At 33.9% G+C, this 20,839-nt stretch overlaps 1 protein-coding gene across 10 annotated transcripts in view; it reads left to right on the forward strand.

Annotated features, from left to right (window-relative positions):
- Positions 1–20,839, forward strand: part of LOC126736209 (ankyrin-3-like) — a 231,734-nt gene that overhangs the window by 160,054 nt on the left and 50,841 nt on the right. For all 10 annotated transcript variants that reach the window (XR_007660643.1, XR_007660632.1, XR_007660633.1 and 7 more), the window contains 5 exons: positions 1,409–1,633; positions 1,694–1,854; positions 2,887–3,098; positions 12,785–12,992; positions 15,187–15,350. Coding sequence is in view for 6 of the 10 variants with exons in the window: in XM_050440509.1 (XP_050296466.1) it covers positions 1,409–1,633; positions 1,694–1,854; positions 2,887–3,098; positions 12,785–12,992; positions 15,187–15,350 (970 nt within the window). In the remaining 4 variants the exon portion in view is untranslated. The remainder of the gene's footprint in view (positions 1–1,408; positions 1,634–1,693; positions 1,855–2,886; positions 3,099–12,784; positions 12,993–15,186; positions 15,351–20,839) is intronic.

Here is a 20,839-nt window from a genome sequence, read left to right on the forward strand (position 1 = left end):
CTAATACGTTATCAACTTCCATCTTTTCCTCTAACAAGAGCATCCTTTTTTTTGGTGCCATTTTCCAGTTACAATAAAAAAATATCTCAGTCAACTACGCCTGAACTGAAGAAAATTTGCCTGAACTGAAGATAAACCACAAGATTACATACTGGCTAGCCAACGAAATGCGTAAATGGGGAATCACCTAATATAAACCGGGGAATTACCGAATTTTATGTATGTAGATATGTGCATTGCAATAAGCGGAACTAAAAATCGTCCGGGTATTAGAGTCCGCTTATGGGAGATTTTTTGATCACGTACAGAAAAATCTAATATAAGAGCATCCGCTTACCGGAATGCATTTAACATTGAAAATGATATGCTGAAATTCGGTTCCAGGAATTTTGTCCGGTTAAAAGAGATGTCCACTTATAGGAGCTGTCCGCAAGGAGAGCTTTCACTGTATATCGTGAATTTTCCGAAATATCGATTAAGTGGAAAATATTATTTATATTATAATACTAATGGTGTTCCACTGGCTTTGGTTCATTTTGAAATGATCCTATGCAACCAATAACAAAACAAAATTTAATATACAAATTTAAAAAGCAATTGATATTTATTTCTTCCGAATAGTTTTCTTGCGCTAGTTTTTCTATTTTAAACTGAAAAGTTGCATAATTTGATTTCAAGGCGTTATGTTAAATATATTAGCAATAGTTTCTAAAAATAGGCTATATTCTAAAAATGTAATAGACGTCAACCTTGTAACCATTTGCATTGCCTAAAGTACTTTTTAAAAAAAATCCCGAACAAGCATTAAAAAAAACGTAAATTGGGAGTAGCGGTTTCCTAAATTTCTACAAACTTTAAAAAAAAATTGACAGCCAATATATTAAAAAATAATCTCCATTTTGCGAAGCACCCAAGAAGAACATATCACTATAATATTCAATAAAATGATTAAATTCCATATAACTCATTATCTTAACACAAATTACTCCAACGCAGATGCGAAAGTTCGGTAAAAACATGAATCTATCAGACAAATCGAATGGGTGACAAATATTCTGGAAAAAGCGGCTGCAGGTAAACCACATGGATTACTATCGTTTTGATACAAATTGAATTAGCATAAGCTAAATTAATGTAATTCAAGTGATTGTACATAACTATTTAGTTTAGGCACTTAAAATCAATTTAAGCTAACTTACGAATAAAATTACAAATAAACGAAATAATGAAAATTCAAGTATATTTACATGACATAAGTTCACGTATGGGATGCTCTGGTACCTAACAGTGGTACCTAAGTAAATGCGTATCAGCTCGGAACTTTAGCATCTGGGTTAGAGTAACTTGGGGTCTTATGCACAATTTGAAGTAAGTTAATATAAATTGATGTCTAATATTTCTTTTTAAGCTTTCTGGTATCCTTCCTGGTGGACGCAAGAGGAGGCGCAATGCGTGGTTGCCGCCACTCGGGGGTTCGCGTTATAGTTCCTCCCAGATGTGCCCAATCTCCTACGAGAGTAACCTGTAGGTATGTCAGACCGCATCGGGCTCCTCACCCGCCGCCATTGATGGAGGGAGAGGCTTTGGCTAGTAGGTTGTTGGAGTTGGGCCCAGTTGGAGCAAAATTTTTGGGGTATGTTGTACATTTCTGCATATACGTTATCAATAAATACGAATTCCTGTTTTACTATAGTCCGGTCATAATCGAAGTGCCACACTTTGCCTCACTTCGTGGAAAACATCGCGAAATTGTAGTTTTAAGGTCGGAGAATGGGGAAACGTGGAAGGAACATACTTTAGAAGCCAACGAAGAAGCGGTCCAAGACGTATTGAACCATAGCTTTGATGGTGAAGGTAAGGGGCTATAATTATAGTTCAGCGTCCATTAAACAAGGGAATCAAATAAAAATTTTCTTTTGTCCGTTTATCGGATTCTTTTTGGTTACATTGTGTTAATGTTCATGGTGAGAACAAACCCCACGAAAAAATTACATTTATTATATTGGTATCTAGACAGAATTGCGGGCTAAAAAAATTGAAAGCGGACAATGATAAATGAAATAGAAAATGAACAAATAAAACAGAATAAATAAAGGAATGGAGAAAGAGTTAACTAGATATTACATCTTCCCTGATTCAAGGGCACTACAAATCTTGACATAGTTTGATGATTGCTCATTGTTTTAGTTATCACACGAACAATAAGGATTATTTTCCTAAATTCATGTTAGGCAACAGAACATCAATTTTTGTATTTTTAGTTCTCATATATTTATTTCTAATTAATAATACCTTGATTGTTTTGGGCTAGCAATAATATATTCGTGATATTAATTTTTCCATTTTTTCCAATAAACTGCCTTAAGTAGGTTAAACTGCATTATTTATTTAAATCGTAAATACTCTACCATCGTAAATATCAGAAAATAGAATGGTTGTGTAGAAACTTGATTATCCTTGCTCACTCCTTACCTTAGTAATAGATGTTATGAACCGATGTCAGAACTTTCCTAACTTTCCTACAATAAAATTTAAAATAATCGAGCTTGAACCTCGAACACCAGCGTATTGTCGCGGCGGCGGCGTTGCAACATCTCGCGTCTTAGGAACTTTACATGTGTAGCGATCCATTCGCCAATCTGTATATGTTCTATATGTATACATGCTATATTTTAGGCATCTAAGTCTTATTTATGTGTGTATTTTTTTTTTGTCTTTATTTCCATCTATATCTAGGATTAGGACTTTTTGCTTTTCAATAAACTTGATTTTGACTTTAATAGAATGGAAGAATAATTTAGTGGAAGTTAAGTTGTTTGTTTTTGTGTTATTTTGTTTTTTATGTTACCGTAAAATAAAAACAAAACATATATTTATTAATTATAGAATTGAGTCAATTAGAAGACCTTCACACTAGCCGCATCACCAGAATTCTCACCAACGATTTTCCCAATTACTTTGCTGTGGTATCAAGAATTAGACAAGAAATCCACGCCATTGGTCCAGATGGCGGTACAGTGTCCAGTTCTGCTGTCCCCTTAGTGCAGGCGGTGTTTCCTCCAAATGCTCTGACAAAAAAAATCAGGGTCGGATTGCAGGTAAACAATGTTGGATTTTAAACTAAAAAAAACATTCATTAACTTATTATATTATATTATTTGTATTAAGTTCGGTCTTAGCCCGTATATCTTTTAGTAGTTCTAAGAGATTTACATTAAAAAGAGAAACAAAAACAAATCATTATACAGAGTAAATCGCAAGGAACGCACCCAACTCTAGGTGAGTATTGTACACGTGAAATTTTTTTTTTTAAAAAGCCATATGCTTTTATGCGATTCTCATTGGTCTACAAAATATAGCGTAATTACAAACAAGCAAAATTTTCTCCATTAATATAGTTTTAATTATAACGCTGTTTGAACAAATGGTCAAAAATACAGCCATTGACCTCTTAACGCAGATTCTACTTCGTCTGTGAAGGACCTCGTTCCTAAGTGATTCACGTCTTTCATTGACAAAAACTGCCGCATTTCTAATGCGTGTGTGTCGATTTCACTTTGTACACCTCATTTTTAACTCTGCCCCACAAACAATAGTGAGGCCAACTGATAGCACTACTGCGACCAATTAATTCACAGTCCTGCAAACTCATCGTCCAAATATTGCTTGACCTGACGAGCGAAATGTGCTGGAGCTCCATCGTGCTGATAATACATTTGCATCATGATGGTTTGAGAAACTTCCTCTAAACATGTTTTTAATTAATTTCGAAAAAAAAAAGTAGTTGTCTCCTGTGAGACGATTTTCCAAAATCAGATGATGATTGATGCCATTCCGGCTAAATGTTGTTTTATCGGTAAAAGGTATATGCGAACAGGACGGTTATTATTAGTTCAATACAAAATAGCATTCGCCTTAACTTAATCTTCCGATTGTAGGTGCTCTACCGCTGTATAGTCTATACGAAGTCAGTTCGAACAACGTTCAACGATCAATTTTTGTAAGAGAGATTGATCTGTTTTAATGTGTGACATGTGAGCAACAAAGCCAACATGTTTTTCGCCCGAGCTTGATTTTGAATTGTGTTCTGGCTGGTACGGTACTAGAATGAATACCATTGCTGGCGTGCTGGGTTTTAATTAGTTTAGTCCCATTTACCACAGGTGTCCTTAAACGAGTGCTCATTTTGTATCGTATTGCTACTTTTATTGTTATTGCCCTGATTTTTGTGTTGTTGTTTTTGTTACATGTTCAAACCCAAAGACTTATTTCCAACATTTTTCGAGTGAAATGCAAGCGGCCTCACAAATTTTTAATAGGATGTGTAGGCTTACTAAACTAGCTCGATCTACCATCTACACAATTATTAGAGCAAGATATGTTATTGACCATTCTGTCAAGCGCAAGAGGGTAAATCAGAAAGTTATACGCGTTGATAATAGCGATAAAGAACTCATACGTTGAACTGTGTATCAGTTTTATCAGGAAAACGAAAGTGCCAACGTTGGAAATGATAAACTTTATTTACTGATGGACTATTCTAATTATAAATATAAATTTTTGGACACCTTACAATGCCTTTCATAGTATTTTATTAGACTGTGTCTTCAAATATAAAAAAATCAAATAAAATAATGATAATAATGAAATCTCGTCGTATCAAGACCAATATATGGAAGAAATGTGTCCAGAATGTCATAAAAAAGAAAATTAATATTGCATTTTACGTGCTAGTTACCCCATCATACTTAATCCTAATTTGGATTCAGAAGACTCAGATAGTGAATTTTGATTTTTTATAACCATTTGTGCTCAGTCACATTTTATAAAATAAAATGAGCAATTATTTTAAAGTACAATTTATTTTTTGTTTCCAAAATATAGGGTGACAAAAGAGCAATTTTCTTTGATTAATTGAAATTTCTAATGTAATATACAGGGTGTCCAAAAAGTCAACGATAATACTGAAGGGGCTGATGGAGCAACTCATAAGCACCCAGAAAAACATAGAATGACCTTAGTAAAAAATCAATGGTTTTCGAGATATTGGCACTTTAGTGGAAGTCACCAAAATCCTACTCTTGGATCAGATTTTCGATTGTCACGCCTTAAAAATAGATATTTTTTAGAATCTCTTTTTAGCTATGCAACACTGAATAGCCATTTTACTGATCAAAGACAAACATTAAACTAAACGGCCAAAAAATTTAATAAGAAATCTATTCTAAAATAAAGTATTACTTATTTTTATTTTTTAACTTTGAATTTGTTTCATACTGGACCAAAAAAATTGTACGGCAACCTGGCTAATACCTTAAAAACTTTTCTCATTAAATCTACTTTTTAAAATTACCTAAATGTTTTTTTAACAGTTTACTATTATTGTGTTATAGTAAAAAATAACCCTAATTCACCTTATGATATCATTGTAAAAAAATTAAACAAATTTTTAAGTTATGTTTAAAACGTTTTTATTTAACTTAAAAATTAAAAAAATCAAGAGCGAAGGTAATTCTTATCACCATAGCAATAAACAACAAACATTTTTGGAATTTAGTTTGTTTACAGTATTCCGTAAACTAACTACTTTTTTTGCTTCTATCCTAACGTTTCTGTTACCTTTTGCTTTGGATTTGTTTTTGAGTTCATTTTCCTGTGGACTGTGTTCTTTGAGCTGTTTGTTTTATTGGTTAATCATTTATTATGCCCTTGCCGTATACCGCCCAAGCAGCATCTAATCTTTATCAAGAAAGATATCCGAATTTGGCCCGATATCCTGACTATCGTGTATTTATTAATGTTCACCGCTCATATTCCGAAGGCAGAATGCCTCATGCTCCTGTTCGAGAGGGAAGACCTCGTATTGATTATGTTGATCAAGTTTTAGAAGAAATTGAAAATGATCCGACTACTTCGGCACGAGCAATCGAAAGAAGAACAGGGATACCGAAATCGGTAGTAAACGACATCACTAGGCGATTTCGATATCACCCTTATCATGTTCAACGAGTGCAAAGCCTACTGCCTCGAGACTACAAACCACGCCTACAATTTTGCCGCAGAATGTTGCAAAAAAATCAAGAGGATCCGAATTTATTAAATAATATACTGTGGTCGGATGAGAGTACATTCAAAAAGGATGGCTTTATGAACATGCACAATTTGCACACTTATGCGTTGGAAAATCCCCACTCTATTCGAGAAGGTCACATTACCGATTTAAAGTAAACTTGTGGACCGGTATCTTGAACGGACGTGTAATTGGCCCATTCGAATTACCAGAAAATTTGAACTGGCAGGCTTATTTAGATTTTTGTCGAAACAATCTACCAATTCTTTTAGAAGATGTTCCTTTGGCCAGTCGCCGAATAATGTGGTTCCAAAATGATGGTTGCCCCGCACATTATGCCCATAAAGTTCGTCGGTATTTAAACCAAACATAACGCAACAGATGGATCGGCCGACTTGGTCCAATTTTATGGCCTCCCACGTCTCCAGACCTAAACCCCCTCGATTTTTTTTACTGGCGTTGCATAAAAGAAAAGGTTTATGCAAGACCAACAAATAATATTGCTGAATTACGGCAGCGAATAAATGATGCAGCCCAAGATCTTAACGCTGCCAGGAATGCAAGATGGATCAATAGGTAATTTATTAAAAGATTCCACGCCTGCATTTGCGTTGGTGGTAGACAGTTTGAACATATTATTTGATTTTTAATTTTTTTTTTTAAGTTAAATAAAAATATTTTTTGAACATAACATAATTATAAATTTGTTTTATTTTTTTCATAAGGTAGATTAGGTTTATCTTTCACTCTATAATAACAGTAAAGCTTTTTTTAAAACATATTGAGTAATTTTAAAATTAAATTAAATGAGCAAACTTTTTAAGGTATTAGCCGGGTTGCCGTACAATTTTTCGGTCCAGTATGAGCGGTCAAATTCAAAGTTTAAAAAATAAAAATAAGAAATACTTTATTTTAGAATAGATTTCTTATTAAATTTTTTGGCCGTTTAGTTTAATGTTTGTCTTTGATCAGTAAAATGGCTATTCAGTGTTGCATAGCTAAAAAGAGATTCTAAAAAATATCTATGTTTAAGGCGTGACAATCGAAAATCTGATCCAAGAGTAGGATTTTGGTGACTTCCACTAAAGTGCCAATATCTCGAAAACCATCGATTTTTTACTAAGGTCATTTTATGTTTTTCTGGGTGCTTATGAGTTGCTCCATCAGTCCCTTCAGTATTATCGTTGACTTTCCGGACACCCTGTATAGACTGACTAAATATACATTTTTGTGTGTAACTGTAGCACTATAAGTTAGTTTTGTGCAATTTTATACGAAGCACAAAACTCTGGCAATATTTAAATAGTCCTATGTAAACATTTAAAAACATATTTCTTAATATAAGCGGCAACATTATTTTTTTGTAAAAAATACATCAAAAATAAAAATTTGTGTCGAATCCCCGTTAGCCAATTCTGGACAGTAAAAAATTATGTACAATGAATACATAAATCATAGAGTTAAACATTTATTCTAAAATTAAACAATTAATTGTTAATTACAAAATTTTGCTGCAAAATCTGAAATTGCAAATGAGATAACAAATTATGATTTTTTCAATATTGCGGAGGGTTGTTGGGTGGGGTCAGAAATAAAACAGAAACCTGTTTACCTAAATGTCGACGTTTCGACTTATATTAAGTCATCTTCAGGACACTAAGTCTAGGTTTCTTTAGTTATAATTAAAACACATTTATAAAAGGAGCGTAGAATTATTTTTAACATGGGTTAAATTGTAGGTGTTATTGTGGACAAACTAGAATCAACAAATGATTCGTTGTTGTTCAAACTTTAATTTTTTAGATGTTTGGCCTAAATAGAGTTAACCTTGAATCTTCGGTATTTCTTAAAATATATTCATACCTATTGGCTCTACTAAAAAAATTCTAAAGAGTGAAAATATTACTTAGATTCGGCTTTATAAAAATTATGTCTTACCATTTTTTCATAGAATCAATAGTTTTTAAGATATTTGGCCTAGTAGGAACCGAAGCTCATAAACCTTGGATATTTCTTAATGTATCTTGATTTCTATTGGCTCTGTCAATAAATTGCTAAAGAGGGAAATTATTACCTAGATCTAACTCTATAAAAATGTTATCTTCCAATTTTATGCCATAATCAATAATTATTGAGATATTTGGCCTAAAACGAATTGACCTTGGATATTTCTGACGACATTCTCATTTCTATTGAATCTTTCCAAAAATTGCTGAAGAGTGAAAATATTACTTAGATATTGATCTATAAACATGTTATATACCGATTTTTTCATACAATAAACCGTTTTTAAGATAATTAGCCCAAAAGGAGTTGACACCCATAATAAACCTTGGATTTTTCATAAATATTCATAAAATTTTAGAAAATATCTTTTTATTTTAAAAAATACAAGAGGCGAAAAAGTTGTATTTTTAAATGCTTAATCAAACAACCAATATTAAAGTTAAAAAAAAGGCAGTGGTGTACATTTTTTTACCAATAATATTTGCTAGGATGTCCCCCGGGAGCATTTAAGCACAATGCACCGGGCTTCAGTCAATACAATTACTTCCGCTGTTTTGATTGGTCTAGACCTAGCGCAGGTACGTTTTGCTGCACTTGACTGAAACGTGGTGCCAAATGCCAAATCGCCTTCAGCGCCCGAGTCGAGACCGAACACAGGTGCGTTTTGCTATGAGGCTTACTGAAACGCGGTACATTATGCCTTGCCTCGTTTCGTACTGGTTGTAGGTACGACGAACATTTCATAAGAACAAATACAAATATATGTACGAAAACAACAAATATATTAGTGCCTTTCACTGAAAATAATTAAAAATGAAACAATATTCTAAGATCTAATAAGTAGTAGATATGTTTACGATCTAATGACCTGTACCACAGCATAAAGAAACCAGCAGTCGCACTTCGCTCGAAAATGTAAGCGAACTAATAGCATCCTTAGCCATACCGCAGCCATATTCTCCGGATGCCGAGCTCACTGTTTATCGAACTGTGTTCATAGGTGTATCGCCTAGTTCAGCGCCGTACTTAGTGACTATTTTGATAGCGTTTTTACAAAGCGTAGCGTTTTTTATAAAAACTTTTCTGATTTTAATTAAAATTACTCAAAGAATGGTCTCTTAAATTTATGGTACATACCTAATTAACTTCCTGCACGTATTCTTCTATATCGTCGTTGTTAGATGTAGAAATGCGATGTTTATTTTTGTTTAAATATTTTGTTAATGTATGAACTTTAATAATATTAAAAAATAAATATTTGTACTATGTAGGTATTTTTATTTTACAAGATAATAATATCTAAAAAAATGTTTAAGTCCGGCTCTAGCCAAGGCAAAAGCCGCGTGGACCGTAGCGAGTGTCAGCGGCATCCCTACTCTAAGCAAATATGCCGCGCCTGCATTAGTACACATGCACCGAACTCGCTTATTCAAGCCAATGTATTTTTATTGAAGTGCGACTGCTGGTTTCTTTATGCTGTGCCTGTACCATGCGATTTTGCATTTGGCAAATTTTGTTTAACATTAGCAGCCAAGTTACGCTTTCGTTTGATCGTAGGCCGTGTGTCACTCGAAGGTGGACGTCCACATGGCAACCTTCTGCTACCTCTTGTTACTCCAGCTTTTCTTCTGGCGAGTGCGGTAGGCTGAACATGTATCGCTGCTCCTGATCGCTCTCTTAAAGGAATATTCGTTCCGAAGGTACTCAGAAATACGTCCCAACTTGCTCTGCTCTTAACCTTATCCAATCTTTTCAAACATCGATTAACAATTAAAGAAGAAGTACCAAATTTTTGTTGTTTTATTTTTAGTTCGTCAACTTACATTAAGAAGGTACTGTCGCTAACATCGCCACTTGCAACATTTTCCCCGAGGGACATATCTTCTCCAATCAGGCCACGATTATTATTTGTCAAGTTCTCATTTGTATTTTCTCTGGATATTCAAGAACAATTGTCGAATTATCGATTATTTTATTATTTTTTGTCATTGCGTGTAAAATTCTTTTTTGTTGGCCTTATCACCTAGTGCTAAGATTGCTATATGGAAACGGTCATCTGCAGTTGGCTCATTAATATCCAAGAAAAAATAATAAACACCAGCTTGGTGTTTGCACAGAGCACCCAATTTTCCACTTTCACAAGAACAATAGCCGATTTGTAAATCTACATCATAGAGCTCTTACTCTTTTCAATTGGTACTTAAAAGCAACATCATCTTTTTTGAAAGGTATGATGCCTTATGAATTTGTGCTTTAAGTGTAAGTCGATTTTTATCACAACGACCATTGGCAAAATCTCTGAGACGTCTCACATAGTATTGTTCCATAACTGTTGATGAGAAATCAACGAGAGCAACGACATTATATGCTTTACATCTTCTAAGAACTATATCCTTGTATAATCGAACACTAATTTCGGAGAAATTATTCGTTTGATTTCCATGTGTTCTAGCATCACGGTAACACAGGGCCCAACTTTCTCGACGATTCCAGTAATTTGTTACATAAATTTTCCAATTTGGGTATTTAGCTGCGACTTCATTAGTAATAGCTTCTTGGAAAGCAGATTCTGCTTTTAAATCTGAGGTCGAGATTAATATGTACAGTACTGGACGATCTTCTTTAACAATCAAATGATTTTTATCACAAAGCCACCTCCAAACAGCTTGCCCAATATGGAAAGTACAAAGCAGCAAATTCGCTGTGGGAAATACTTGATTCAGGGCTCTCCTTTCCGCCTCGCTATCGTCGGTCATAAAGAGCTTTGGTTCGCTTTGTCCACCATATCCATTATTGCCTATAACATTTTTAACAAGCTGAAACCCTGATACATAATCTATAAAAGTTTGCGTCTTGGTTATTATAATTGCTAATGGTACAGCTCCTGCAGCGGTAACTGTCAACATGAAGGTTATTGTATTATGTTCTACATCGCAGGAGGCGGTACTGTCCACAAAAACAATATCTCCTGCGTTTGATAGGTCATGTGCTCTCTTCATTAAAGGGATGACAATAACAATAGTGAATGGATTTGTTTGAATCTCTACAGTGATTCCCAATTTTCCATATTCATCTTGTTTTTCTTTTAGCTTCTAAAAAATACAAATACAAGATGCGAAAGAGCACAATGAAATTTTAAAATGTAATGTATAAGCTACTACTGTAAATATACCTCTAGGACACCAACACCATCACGTGGTCCTAAGTGTAGTTTTTTCCAACTGTCGTACCAGTACCTGACTGTACGATATTTCGGATTCAATGATCCTTTAGCCAAATCCATTTCATCCATTTCAAGCTCTATTTTTGAAACATGATAATTGATAGCTTCTGTGATGCCTAATCCATTATCGAAATACGATTCAAAAATTATTCTCGTATCGCGTGAAGCAGGCAATTCACCAAATATATCAGCACTGTCTATGCTATGGCTATGGTCGTTATTAATTGTAACAACAGCAGGTAAGTTATTCTGAAAAATATCTCAATTATAAAAGGTGTCCCTAACTAATTTCATCAGCTCTCTATTTCTAAGCTCATCGATATATTTTTTTTATAATTAGGTAAATACATAATTTTTGGCTGAAATTGTTTTAAACTTACAAAGTCACTTTTTTAACTTAATGTAAATTTAAACCCGCTATGCATGTTTCATATCATCTAATAAAGCTTCTGACCAAAGCATGACCCCCTGTAAGTTGTTGGGGGTTAAATATACATACACTCCTATTTTCAAAAAAAAAATCAAAAAACTCCTTATAAACTTACACTGCATTTTTTGCTTGGTTAGTAGCTTTATTAGATGCAAAGAAACACACATAGCGAGTTTAAAGATATAACTTTATTTTAAAGTAGTAATTTTTAAAATTTTTTCATAAATAGGTGGATATACCACACCCTAATGGCTTGCAAGGGGTTTTGCCATATTTAGAAGCTTTATTACATGCTAAGAAACACTCATAACGCGTTTGAAAGTGAAACTCTATTATTATTGAGTTTTTTTATATTTTTTTTGCTATAGTCAGCAGCTTTATTTATTGCTAAGAAGCGAATTTGAAGGTACAACTCTAATTTTAGGATTTTTTTAAAGGGATATTATATAAGGATATTTCACCCCAATAGCTTTTAAGGAGTTTTGAGAGTGTAACTCTATTCAAAATTTTTTTTGTAGAAATTATTGGTAGATATCTTATTCCCAACAACTTGCAAGGCAATAAGTTGTGCTTTGGTTAGAAACTTTATTAGATGCTAAGCAGCACATATTGCGAGTTAAAAAAATGGCTTTTAAATATTATTATTTACCTTTATATGATAAACTCGAAAATAAACGCATCAGACACACTGATACATATCAAAACAACAAAACGGGCCGAACAATCGGTACCAACAGCATTTGTGATAAGAAGCTTTAAACTATTTGACACATTTGAAATATGGTATAATTTTAAAACTAATGAGAATCGGATAAGAACATATGAGTTGTTTTAAATTATTTTTACGTGTAACATATACTCGTGGACTTTGATGTTTTCTCGACTTTAAATTGCCCTGCCCTGATAGCAATTAAAGATAGAATCAATTTTCAAGAATCTCAATAAATGAGCATTCGTCATTTTTAAGTTGAAAACAACAAAATTCTATCTTAAATATTAAGGGAGACGGTTCTAAGGCGACAATATTTCAATACAAAATAATAAATAATTTTAGGCTCAAGCGATAGAACCAGAGCTTGTATCCAAACTTCTCGGTAACAGCGTGGCCGTTTCACCAATAGTTACTGTAGAACCTCGTAGACGTAAATTCCATAAAGCAATAATGCTTAGCATGCCTGCTCCTAAGGCGCACTCCCAAGGAATGATCAACCAATATCAAGGAGCGTCCAGTACCACTTTACGGTTGCTCTGTTCCATCACTGGTAAGTTAGAGCGAATTTTTTGAAATTGTTGTGGTAATGTTAGTGTTGTAAGCACATTTTTGTGCCGTCCTCACCGGATATGCTATATGTGTCTTAGCTTAATCAGAAAGTGTTTTAAGTATATGGGGTGATGAGGATTTGAGTAGCTGGAACCAGAAAATTAACAGAAAAAAACTTTGGTTTATTATATAATATAATCAGTTATACAGGATGTTAAAATGCAATATTTGACCTCACTATCAGTTTTTTAAAAAGATTCTAAAGGAAATTTTAGATACATTTCATATATCGTACCCTGCATGTATCTTTCTATGTTGGCCATTTATAACATCTTTCTGGAGCGGTTTTACAATTTTATCTAAAAAATCAAACGTATTAGTTCCAACATTTAATTAGCAAAATGACAAGAAAGCGATAGCTTTGACGTAGCATTCTATCCATGTCCACTTTAATGATTGTTATTTTTTTTGTCATTATATTCGGTCGGTTATTATGGTCGGTCTATAGTTGAAAGGTTTGACTATGAGTCATAAGGTCAATAATTCGTAGGTGTAGATCTTGGCGTTTTATATTTTATTCCTAATGTTAAGTTTCTCATATATCCGTTTTTATTATCTTAGAGGCCTGATAATGCTTCGTTAGGCAGCCAAACACGTATAGCTTGATGCATTGTAATTGGTATACCCTCAAATAATAATTATTTATAGTTTCATTTATAAGGTCGTATGGTTCTTCTGCTTTGGCGTATCAGTTTTCTTTGAAACTAACTTTTAAAATAAATTTCTGATGCTTAATATTATTATTTCACTGTCGTCCGGATGGATGATAGTTTAAAAAGTCGAAACCGCTCGATAGAAATTATAATTATAAATATACTACAAAGGGTTTAACAAATTCACTTATAAGAGTAAAGGTGCATATTTTGGCGCCGACAAGTTCTGAATTTATCGGGAAAAACCGAAAAACCCACCTTTTTTCTGGACTTATTCCAAGAGATATTTATTAATAAATGACTAAACAAGTGCTTCTCCTCAAACCTCTCGCCGGCCGACAGTTGCATATTGTCATTTTTAAATAACTTATATAAGTTATAACAGTGGTGGCTAACTAATTAGAAAAAATTACAATATCTAATTTTTTATATTCAACCGTATTATATCTACTTTTTAGCTAATTTAAAAATACCTTTGATCAATCTTTTGATTTGTTTTTCTTGACCTTCTCTTCAATGGAATATTTCTGTGTATTCTATGCTGTTGGCAGAGTTTTAATGCGGAGAACATTATTTTCTTTTTTTATATAATTTGTTTTAATTATAAAGTCACGAGTGACCTCTATTGCCCTCTCTAATACAAAAATTAATAGAATGACTCATGGTACTGAAGTTTATAGGATGAAAAAATACGATTATTTACAGTTTGAATTTCAATCAAATATTTTTCTTTCTTTACATTTACACTGGCGACCAGTCATTATTAAACACCATATACATAATCTCTTTGTTATTAAGTTTTTAATGAGCATGTTAGAAAGTTTCCAAAAGTACCGTTTACTCTACATGTTGGTCCGAATTTATTTTGGACGACTTGTATGAATTAATATTAAAAAAAATAGTTTTACATAATCTTTCTGCTTGTGTGTCTGTATTTAGTAACTCATTCAGATCCTAAATAGAGAAACGGTTTCAAATTTGCCTTATTGGCACTAGCCAAGCGATGTGAAGAATAAATTGCATGCACCTTTTGTATTAGCAACTATCCTAACTTATGGTAACTATAATCTATCGTTGCAAACGTCTCTTGTTTTCCCGGACATGCTTCACCTTAGGAACTAAATCAGGTAAATTTAGTTCCTTCGATGTTATGTAGTTGATTTTCTTCCTATTTTATGTTTTTTTTTCTTTAGTTTCTTTAAATAATTTAAACTATTCACAGTCTAAAAGACAAATAATTTGGTTTAAAACGGTTTTAAAGGCTTACATTTCCGTGTTAAGCCTTTTGAGAGCCTAACCACTCTCACACTAAACTTCACAAAAGGTTTTGGAACATCGCTCAATTTCAATTGAGAAAATTAGCACGACGTTTTGAAATTTTGGCTTTTAAACTGTGAATTCTTTTACACGATTTTAAAAACTCACATTTCAACTAGTTGTAAAGCTCTTCATACTAAATGAAAATATTATTATTCAATAAAGGTGGTCAAAGCAAGGCAATATGGGAGGACGTTACCGGATCCACGCCCTTGACTTTCGTGAAAGAATGCGTTTCTTTCACTACAACGGTGTCGGCAAGGTTTTGGTTGATGGACTGTAGGAATGTGGCTGATGCAGCAAAAATGGCTACTGAACTGTATAATCAGGTAAGAATCATGCCACTTACTCATAATTACTTAAATTATAGACCAAAAGGTGGTAGAAGAAGATTTAGAAAAAGTTTGGCCAGCAGCTGTTATTAAAACACTTTAAAGTAACCATGCCATGCCAATTCCTTAAACATTCCTTATTATTTAGGTTTTTTATTTTAATCTCATAGAGATCGAATTGTTGACCAAATATAAGTTTGATCATGTAAGATCCTTTTATTTCGACCGAAATCCAACAACGTAGTAAAACTTAATACAAACTGAGGTTACGAAAAATCATTTTATTTCTTAACAGTATATATTGCAGTTACTATTCACTTTTCATCTAGAGTCTGATAATTAGATTTCAAAACTGATATTTGGTGTTTTGGTGGTATCATTAGTATTTTCCGAAGACCAGTGGCAAGAATCGAATTTCATGAAATCATCATGGAAAAAGCAAATTAAATTATAATTTTTTTACGAAATAGCTGGTTACCCAAGCGTTTTTTTTTTAGTTGAAGGTTTGCCATTTATAAATATGGATCGTTTAACAGTCGAACAACGTATTAAAATTATTAAATTGTTCTATAAAAATGGTGATTCTCCTGTGTCAACGGTTAGAGCTTTACGAGCTTATTACGGTCGACATAATCGTCCTACAGAGCAAACAATTTCGAACACAGTAAGAAAATTTGAAGAGACTAGATCGGTTACTGATATTGTAAGGCACGTGCATCACCGTAACGTTCGTTCAGCTGAAAATATCGCTGCTGTGGCTCAAAGTGTGGAGGAAGACCCAAATTTGTCAATTCCTCGGCGTGCTCAAAATTTGGCTTTGTCTTACGGCTCACTGGTGGCGAGTTTTGCATTTGGATTTACAGCTCCATCCGTACAAAGTCCAACTCACTCAAGAACTTAGGCCTACAGACCATGGACAACGCAAAACATTCGCAAATTGGGTGCTTGAACAACAAGCTGCTGTTGCTCATTTTTCGAGCAGAATTTTCTTCAGTGATGAGGCTCATTTTACGCTGTGTGGCTACGTAAATAAACAGAATTGCCGCATATGGGGTTCTGAAAATCCTGAGGTGATCGTAGAAAGGCCTTTGCATCCCGAAAAAGTGACTGTCTGGTGTGCATTATGGTCTGGTAGTGTCATTGGTCCGTATTTTTTTGAAAACAATCGTGGGAGAGCCTTAACAGTAAATTCTGAGTGGTATGGAAGCATGTTGACCAATTATTTTTGGAGAGAAATCGAAGAAGATCTGGAAGACATGTGGTTCCAACTAAAAATAGCAAGCAAAGATATTTCTTTTACTTTTATGTATATCTATCGACCTCCCGCAAATGATAGTTTGGAAAACAACAAAAAGCTTTTTGAAAAGATGCAAGACTTGTCAAGGACATGTAAAAATTTAGTAATAGTCGGTGACTTTAATTTTCCTAGTTTAAAATGGCCGCTTACGTTATTTCCTGAACCATACAATTCTGAAACCTATTTTAGTGACTTAATATTAAATAGTAATCTATCCCAACTCATCACTGAATCAACCAGATACAGACAAAACCAGGAACCATCGACCCTCGACTTATTATTGACAAACGAAGAATCTCTTGTTTGCAATATTAAAATTGAGGACCCTATTGGAAAATCAGATCATAATATAATCAATGCAGAACTTCAATTTTCTACAAAATCCTACAATGGAAAACAGAGCACTAGTCAAAATAAATATTTGGTGACAAATTTCGAACATGTCTGTAATGATCTAGGAAAGTTGGACTGGGACCAAATGTTTATATCCTGTGAATCCTCATCTGAAATGTAATTTTTTATAATATTCTTTGCAACTCTATTACTTTGAATTTTCAAGAAAAATCAATGCGACAGAAAGCAAAGAAACCTTGGATAAATAAAAATCTTTTTAACATGGTTAAACGGAAGAAACATCTCTGGACAAAATATAAGCGTTCAAGAAATGACATTGACCTGACGAATCATCGTAGTTTTTCGAAAATGCTTACAAACTTAATAAAAAAATCCCGCCAAAATTTTGAAATTAATTTAGCAAACGACAAAAACCCCAAAAAACTATTTAAATACATTCGCTTCTCAATTAAATCAAGGGTTTCAATACCGTTACTAAAAAAGGGCAACAACAGCATGTGTGAAAATGAAAGTCGCGGAAGAGTTAGCGAGAACATTCGAACAGGCATTCACTAAAGAGCCTGAACAAGATGTATTACCTACCCCACACTGTCCTCGTATCTTAAACTCAATAACAACAATAAATATAAATGAGGAAAAAATGAAACAAAAAATTCAAAAATTAAAAAACGATTCGTCTGCAGGTTTGGAGAAATTAACGGCAACTATTCTAAAAAAATGCAGTGAAGTGAAAGCTGCGCCTCTTGCAAAAGTTATGAAATACTCAATGATTAAAAACTCTGTACCCGAACAGTGAAAAGTCGCATCGGTCACGCCAATTTTTAAAAAAGGCGACAAGTTATCAGCAGGCAACTATAGGCCGATAAGCCTAGTATCGATTGTTTGCAAAATTATGGAGTCCATTGTTCGAGATGAAGTAGGTTAAGCCTAGTATCGATTGTTTGCAAAATTATGGAGTCCATTGTTCGAGATGAAGTGCAAACATTTTTTACTGAAAATTATGTAATACCCAATATCCAACACGGACTTGTAAGGGGTCGCTCTACGATTACTAACCTGCTTCAATGCCTTAATCAGTGGATAACAGCCTTAGACAAAAATCAACCAATAGATGTCATCTACCTCGACTTTGCTAAGGCATTTGATAGAGTTCCCACAAAACGAATGTTACATAAGCAAGAGCATCTTGGCATTAGAGAAGAATTGTTAAATTGGATTGAAGACTTTTAAAAAAATAGAAAGTTTAGTGTGAGGGTGGGGGGCACCATGTCAAAATTTTATCCAGTATCCGGCAGAGTCCCTCAGGGCTCCGTCCTCGGCCCTCTCCTGTTCCTGGCTTACACGTGTGATTTACCTTCAGAACTAAAATGTTGGGTATCAATGTTTGCTGACGACACAAACATATATGCAGTTCCCCTAACTTCTCATCAACAATTGCAAACCGATCTGGACACTATTTGGAAGTGGTGTAGTGAATGGTTACTTACTCGGACAAGGGTGTGGTGTTACATTTAGGAAAAAATAATCCCCAGCTACCCTACCAAATAAATAACATTGAACTTAAAAAAGTCGAATCTTATTGTGATCTCGGAATAATAGTAACTAAGGATCTCTCTTGGTTCCTGCATATTGCCTCAATTGTGAAACGTGCAAATTCTATGTTGTATCTGCTACAAAAAGCTTTTGTTAAAATTCCATTCCACAATTTTATGAAATTGTATACCACGTTTGTCCGGCCTATTATTGAATATGCAGGTCCCGTCTGGTGCGCGACAAAAATTTACTTGAACTGTTGCAGCGACGCGCTACACAATCTACGTATGGTTTGCGTATGACCTACCTACCTACAGCGAGAGACTTTCAAATGCAAACTTGCTAACTTTTGATAAACGAAAGCTTCGTGGTGATTTAATTTTTACATTCAGAATCCTGTATAATTATTTGGGCTGTGATCTAAACGAATTATTTGAAAGAAATCGGGATATTAGACTTCGCGGTCCCACTTTAAAATTTAAAAAACAGATGTATAAAACAAAAACACGTCAAATGTTTTTGCCTAATAGAGTGTTTAATGTTTGGAATTCGTTACCCGTAGATGTCATAACTGCTCCTACTGTAAACTGTTTTAAGAATCGTCTGGATAAATTGGACATGTTTAGTGTTTAAATTTAAAAGCTGACATTTTAAGATTTATTGAAATATATTGTAATGCCTACTTAGTTTATAGAGCTATACAGAATGTAAATTCTTGGCTTTTATCTAATAAAATAATAATAATAATAATAATAATAACAGGACGGGGCCATAAGTCACACAACACAGGCCAACCGAGCTCTTTTGCAAGAGAAGTTTCCAGGACATTTAATTTCAAGATTAGGTGAATCTATTGGCCCCCAAGATCCTGTAATCTCACACCTTTGGATTTTTTTTGTGGGGCTATGCGAACGATCGCGTGTACGCCAATAACCCTCAAACTCTTCAACAACTTAAAGCCAACATTCGTGAAGTTCGAGCCGAGATATCACCTGAAATGTGCCGAAAAGTGATTAAAAACTTTCTTAAAAGGATTGAAGTTTGTCAGAGGTCTCGCGGTGGACATTTAAATGATATTGTGTTTCACATATAATGGAATGATTGAATCTTTAAAACAAAATAAAAATTTCGTCTCCATCTGCATATCTTGTGTGTTTTATTTAACTTCACTTTCCCAAGCATAAGGATATGGATAACCCTGTATGTAATTTTCAGATGAATCTTCTTTTCTGTTACATGGGAGACACAATCCTTCTATTGTTCGATATTGATTTCGCATAAATGAGAACAGAAGTTTTTAATGCCCTATTTTCGAATTGAATATTTGGCGGCCACATATACGTTAAACGTCCAAAAATACCTTGAGTTGCTGGACAACCAAGTCCTTTCTGGCATTCAAATCCTCCCTGATTTAGATCCGGAGCGCCGGTCTATTTTCAACAAGGCAGCTGTCCTGCTCATAATGCGGTTATTGTTACAGACTGGTTAATAATTACCTTTTGTAACCGTCTCATTGGTGGGACTGGCAATATCAAACGGCCGCCTAGATCTTCAAATTTGTTCCCAAATGACTTGTTTTTGGGGTTATTCTAAAGAGACCATTTACAAACACGAATTTAGTAGACCAACAAATATTATATAGGAGTTACGGGAGAGAATTGTTTAATGTGCCAATTCCATTTCACCACAAAAACCTTTTGTGAGTACGTCTGAAGTTCAAAATAGGTTTTCTCGAAGGAGATCTGCTTGAGCCTCTTACTTAAAGAATTAATTTTTTTAAACTTTACTTGAAAGAGTTATTATTTTATTTTGGTATAGAGTTTAGACTTTTTACTTTTATCAGAGTTTATATTTTATTTTACATAGAATAACGCTTTAATTTTCATTATGCATACACAGCATAACAAATATTTGGCGATTACTATTCTATGTGGGTTGTACGCTGATCTTGTACGATGATAATATACTTTATGAGATGTTGTACTCTGAACTTTCGCATAGTATTTTACGAAATTTTGTTGAAAGTAATGCAGTCACAACGAAAAACAACGAAATAGTAGAGCGCACTTAAAACATGGGTGCGCATTACTATATTTCGCTTTTAAGCCTACGACCTCTAAGGGCAAATTTATAAGGTTAAAAAGTTATTTAATATTTTTTTCCAAATCCACATCGATAAAAGGGTACCGAAAACATATACGAAGGACGAGCCCCTCGAGGTATCCTCTAAATTTTTTAAAATTTATTAAATCTACAAAACAGTTTCGCACACAAAACTCCGTTACTTAATAATCCCGTTTTT

Source organism: Anthonomus grandis, chromosome 1 (assembly GCF_022605725.1).
Source record: "Anthonomus grandis grandis chromosome 1, icAntGran1.3, whole genome shotgun sequence".
Taxonomy (NCBI): domain Eukaryota; kingdom Metazoa; phylum Arthropoda; class Insecta; order Coleoptera; family Curculionidae; genus Anthonomus; species Anthonomus grandis.